General features: G+C 47.4%; 1 protein-coding gene across 6 annotated transcripts in view; it reads left to right on the top strand.

The window, feature by feature from the left end:
• The first annotated feature begins 1,899 nt into the window (after positions 1-1,899).
• Positions 1,900-6,000, top strand: part of SLC10A7 (solute carrier family 10 member 7) — a 205,653-nt gene continuing 201,552 nt past the window's right edge. For all 6 annotated transcript variants that reach the window (XR_014792101.1, XM_084856218.1, XM_084856217.1 and 3 more), the window contains exon 1: positions 1,900-2,242. Coding sequence is in view for 5 of the 6 variants with exons in the window: in XM_084856218.1 (XP_084712344.1) it covers positions 2,143-2,242 (100 nt within the window). In the remaining variant the exon portion in view is untranslated. The remainder of the gene's footprint in view (positions 2,243-6,000) is intronic.

Below are 6,000 nucleotides of genomic sequence, written 5' to 3'. Positions count from 1 at the left end.
CGGAATCTATCTAGACATGGAGCGATATACAAATGCTGCAAATAAATAAATAAATCTGACCCAGGTGTGCAAACAGCACAGCATTCTCCTTTAGCTATAAAAGGCTGGTAAACCTTTACGGTGTGCAAGAGAGATTGACTGATTGACAGTGTGTTGTGTGAGTGCAAGAGAGCAAGAGAGAGCACAAGTGCGCACGCACACACACATACATCATGCATGGGATAGGACCAATTAGCCACTTGGATGCTCAGTCAAGGGAACAATTGCTACTCATCCCAAGCAAGTGGCAATGTACAGGACTGCATGAAAAGATCAGCAGATTCTAGTTCAACACATTAACAATAAGAATCAGGTTCCTTCATTGGAGAAATCTGCCAGGATCCTTCACCTCTGGTGTTTAGTTGGATGCTTAAACCCATATGTTTTAGCAGTGATTGGAGTTCTAATGGTTACTGCTTTAAGGCTGCAATCCTATATCCACTTACCTGGGAGTAAGTCCCACTGAATTCAATGGGACTTACATCCAAATAGACATGCATAGGACTGCAGTGTTAATATCCTAATATGCATAGGATTGCACTGTCAAAATTAATATTTTGATCTATTGATGCTGCTTTTGGATCTGTTATGTTTCATCCATTATCTTTTATTTTTTTTAAGGGATGTCTTTGTTTTATGATGGGTTTTTAAACTAACTTTAGGTATAAATAATATAAAAGCAGGGTAAATATATTGAAACAAACAAGGCTGCAATCCTACCCATTACCTTGGAGTAAATCCCACTGAAATGAACGAGGCTTACTTCTGAGTAGACATGTATAGGGCAACAATGTAAATACATTCCTTGGGGAGGAGCTTGGGAATGAGTCTGACACTGGCAAGGCTAAAAGTGACTGGTTAATGATGTTAGTGATGTAGTGATGTAGTGATGTCGTGATGTCCCCCCCCCCATGCCCATCCCATAGTTGTTTTTAAAACCAGCGTCCATCCAGTCCAGCAGTCTGCTCACACAGTGGCCAGCACACAGGCTGGACATGAGAGCAACAGCGCCCTTTACAAGCAGGAGGCCCCAGGTTCGATCCCGGCATGTCCAGACAGGGCTTGGAAGGAATCCTGCCTGAAACCCTGGAGAGCCGCTGCCAGTCAGTGTGGGCGGTACCGGGCTAGACGGACCAAGGCTCTCACTCCGGAGAAGGCGGGCCACCTGGGCGCCCGCCCCGCCCCGCCCCGCCCCGCCCCGCCCCGCCCCCTCTCGTCTCGCCTGAGCCGGGCCCCGGGAAACGCGTCCCACGCCTGGAACTGGAAGCGCGGCCCCGCCCTCCCCACGTCAAACGCGGCGCGTCAGCGACCGGGCGTAAAGTCTCGAAGACGCGCGCAGCCCCTGCCCGTCTCCGCGGGGCGCCGGCGATTTACTCCTTTCCCTCTTTCTGCCCGCTGGCGCAGGCCGCCGCCGGCTCTCTGCAGAGACCCGTCGCCGGGGAAGAAGAGCCGCCGCTGGCCCTCGCGCTCCGCTTGCGGGCCTGCCTCCCAGAGGCGTCCGGCGGGCCGCTGTGCGGGGAGCGCGGGTGCCGGGCTAGGGGGGCCTCCGGGGCAGGGCTCTTCCCGCGGCCTCAGGGTGCTGCGGCTCCCGAGCGGCAGCCTGCCCGGCGTGCGGACGCTGGCGCAGTCCCGGGGAGCGCCTGGGGCCCTTCTCGCCGCCGCCCCTTAGGCTGCCCGGCGCTTGGCACAGGCGCAGAGAAGGGCGGGCGGACTTGGGGGACCCGCCGGCCTCGCGCGCTGCCCGGGCCCTCCGCGCTCTGAGGCGCGCGCTGCCCTCTGGCCGTTGGCCCCCCCTGCCCCCCCCACGCGCCTTGCTGTGGCTTCCCCGCAGTAAGGCAGAGCCCGTGCGAGTCTATTAGCAGACGCGTGGTAGTGATGGCGGCTTTCCGGACGACTTTTCCTGCCGCTGGATGCTGCCCCTGCGACCGGCGGCGGCGGGAGCAGCGTTCAAGTCGCCCTGCTGCGGCTGCCGGCACGTTGCAAAGCCAGTCTCCGGGAGGCGCCGCAGGGGAGTCGTGACCAGCCCCCTTCCTCTTCCCCCGCCGCCCCGCTCTCTCTAGGCGCCCGCCGCCGCGGGAGTCTCTCGGGCACGCCGCCGCCGCCATGGGCACGTTGGACCGGCTGAGGAAGGACTGGTTCATTCTGGGAATAGTCCTGGTCATCGCAGTGGCCAAGCTGGAGCCGGCCGTTGGGGTGAAAGGGGGTAAGTCTGCCCAGGAGCCTCCCCTGGAAACGGGCGGGCGCAGACCTCTTCCCGAGCAGGCGCGCCAGCCCGGGACGCCGCTCCCCCACATGCTTCGCTCGCTTGTTTGCAAACAAAGAGGAACCGGGGGGGCGCTTCATGGTCGGAGCTGGGGTCTTGTCGTTGCAACAGTCTCTCGGGGAATCAGCCAGCGAGGGCTGGGGACGGGGCTCCGTTTCTTGCAAAACGACACGGTGACTCCCCCCCCCCCTTCCCTCCACAATGTGGCGGCAGTTAAGAAATCCTGCTTCCCGAGCATCTGCCTGTTGCAAGCTGGGATAGCTGGACAGGCGGACCGCAGCGCGCGTCTGCTTTCCTTCAGCCAGCCAGCCAGCCAGCGCAGCCATTCAGAGGTTCGGCAGTGGCGGCCGGACCGTCCCGAGACTCCAAACTCCTGAGCGGAGTGAGATTGACACGTTGCACACAGAGCGGGCGGGACGACCCAACTTCCGCGTGGTTCAACTGAGCAACGGCAGGGCAGACTGGGCCAAAAAAAGAAAAAAGGTCTGTTCCAGCAGCAGCCAAAATTGAAGGGGGAAAGTCGCCTCTTTTAAAAAATGCATAAATGCACACACCGAATTATTGCAAGGAAGGACAACGTCCCCCTCAAACTCGCAGTTATTATTTTGCAATTAATGTAGGCACAACTATTGCGAGTACCTAAATTCTTGTTCTAATGCCACTCTAGTAAATTAATAAGGAAAAAGAAATTCCTGAACTGGAACATGATTGTGCTTCATGTTAACGTCTTGTATTTATTCCTCTTTAGAAATGTATGTTTTCTACTGCCTCATTAATTCTCCCAGTAATAATTGATATAACATACTGTTATATTTGGAGGTAGTTTTTTTCACAAGCTCAGGACTGATTTAAAGGGAAATTTAAACAATACCTTGTTAACTGGGAGTGTGTTAATGTGCCTTCCTTACATCCAGATAATATATCCATTTCACCTGGGAAAATTACTTGTGTTTAATCTGGGATAATTACCTCTTCTCTTCTGGAGATAACTACTTGGAATGCATGAATTATGTACATATGTTCCCCCAGTGTGAGCAAGCAGTTGTATTAGTCTTGTTTTCTTCAAATTGTAGGGAAGAGCAGACTTTGTTACTTTTCCAAAGAAGCTAACCCCTTGACACATCACTAAAAATTTATTTTTATTTTTTTATAAAAACTTGCAGATACACAGATGGCATATTAAATTAGGAATAATATATCTTCAGTGTATCTTCATTGCACACACAGGAGGAAGCTGTATTTGTCATATATAAACAGTTTATGGGTTTGAATACTAACCAGCCTGTGGCATACCCTAAAATAATAAACAGGCTGTTCTTGTTCGGGTGACAGAACATAGCGTTAAACATTATTTATCTATCTATACTGTCCCATAGCTGAAGCTCTCTGGGCAGTTTACAGAAGTTAAAACATTAAAATGTAATATACAAAGTTTAAAAGCTATTTACATAAAAGAATACAGACAATATACACAAACAAACATTGAGTTAGAAATATGAGCATGTCATAGTACTTCATTTACGGACAAGTACTAATGCCAAATCCTATCACTTAATATGGGCAACCTGGTCCTGTGCATGTATACTTGGAAGTAAGTGCCCCTAACTCTCTCACAGGTAAATGTGCATAGGGCTGCTGCCGACTTGTTTTGAAAGTAGTAGGAAACAAAGAGGCTTTGAAACTGATATAAGGTAAATGGGTCTTTTTGCTAAAGTTGCATGAATCCTAACTTTCTAGGCCTTCATATTTAACTATTTGCTTTAGCTTTTTTGCTCCATACATTTTCTAATTTAGTGGCCAGTTTCTGAGAGCCTGGAAAATATTCCTTCTCTTGTGACACATTTTGATAAATGTCTTTGTAAGACTAGTTGGTAACATAATATAGGGTTTAACCAAAATAACTTTTATATATTGTTTTCTTTGGTATGAATATAATTACGGAGATCTTGTTGACTTGCGTGGTGTCTTAATGTTTCCTTAAGGAGGAATATATGTAGAGCAGAGAATGGAGAACACTGCTAATTTTAAACTGGACCGGGGGGGGCTTTGTCACTACTTATACTCTTTGCTTTCCAGTGCATCTAAGTGTGCTTCCTGAGACAAATTCCTACTGGGTTCGGTTCAATGGGAATTATTCCCTTGTAAGTGTGCTTAACATTGCAAACTTAGTAATATTTTTAGAATAGGTTCTGCAGGCTAATTGTAGTGATACTGGAAACAGTTGTGAAGAGATGGAGGAACTTTTCTTTCTTAGAAATGGCCACAAAGAAAGAAACTATAATGTGCTGCCAATAATATTTTTTTATTATTGTAAGAATGCCTGGCTTTTTACCTTACTCTGATGAACCATGCTTGTTAATTCCTGGCTCCTGCTATTGGATCTGTTGTCTTCTGCCACCTGTAATCTTGAGAGCTACTCAGTCTTGAGCACTTGCTGTTCTTAGAGGTTTGACAACAATTATTAGAGTCTTGAATCACTCATTGTTTACTGTGGAGCATAGATGTCTTAGAGACCACTTTCTCCGTATGTCTGCCTGCAAGTTAAGAGCATGCTTTCCCACTTATTTTTGTGCTAGACAGACTGCTTCGGCTGGGATAAAGCAGAAATTGGACATGGGGATATCTGCTTGGGTTTTTAAGCTTCACGTCTATTGCTTGTCCCTGTTTTGATAAATGCTGGAACCTAGGAGTGGGCAGAAAGTAGTTCTCCAAATGTTTTAGACTTCAACTCGCAGCATTCTTGAATATTAGCCATATTGGCAGGGCCTTCTAGGAATTGAAGGCCAAAGCATCTGAAGATCTACCTTCTGCCCGCCCCTGCTGCAACCAACACTGTGCTTTTAAGTTGTCATGGGGCAGAAATTTACCTTAAGGCTAGTATGCTATGTGGCAACTAGCAGTAGCCTTTCATTGTCCCAGTATTTTTGGTAATGAAAAACTGCTTTGCACCACTGAGAAAACACCGGTTCTTGGGAGATATGAGTAGGCAAGCTCAGCAGTACAAACTACAACTGTGTTCCCGGGGCTGTCACAGATTCATTTTCCTTCATATGTCTGTCCAGCTTTAATGGAAACAAAGTGTTAATATCTCTCTTGAGTTGATGAAGAATAACCACTCCTCATTTGCACAGATGTAAAGCCATTGAAATGAGAGTATGCTTTGCTTAGTATTGAAGAAGAGATATACTATTGAAAAAATCCACAAAAAAGTTAGAATGACAAAGCTCAAGATAGTGTCAGCTAAGGATTAGATCCATTGCCCAGTTAAAGAGATCTTAGATGAGTTTTAGTTAATTGATTACTCGATTAAATTTACATAAATTGGCATATGAGTAAAAACCATGGTTCAGAAGCAAAAACTATCTTTTCTAGATGCATGCTGTAGTATGCAGCATCTTAGAATAGGTATTACCTCTTTTATTTGAGAGATGGTGGAATGGCTCTTCTAAGCTTGCCATCTTCAATTTTTTTGTAAGTACGTCAATTAAATAATGTTAACTGTTGGTCGATAGGTTCAAATGTACCCTGACAGTGCTGAAAATATTAATAAAACTTTTGGGACAGTTATCTACAGCTCCACGTTCTAGGTATTCCTCAACTATAATGAGTTAATTGCCATGCTGTGTTCTCTTCCCCCACCCCCCATGTAGTGAAAAATCAATGGGTTGGATCCAGACTTAGTCATACTTAGAATAGGC

The sequence above is a fragment of the Heloderma suspectum genome, chromosome 5 (assembly GCF_057233095.1).
Source record: "Heloderma suspectum isolate Gila_16-S chromosome 5, 16-S_ref, whole genome shotgun sequence".
NCBI classification, from domain to species: Eukaryota; Metazoa; Chordata; class Lepidosauria; order Squamata; family Helodermatidae; genus Heloderma; species Heloderma suspectum.
This window is presented reverse-complemented; position numbering and strand designations above follow the sequence as displayed.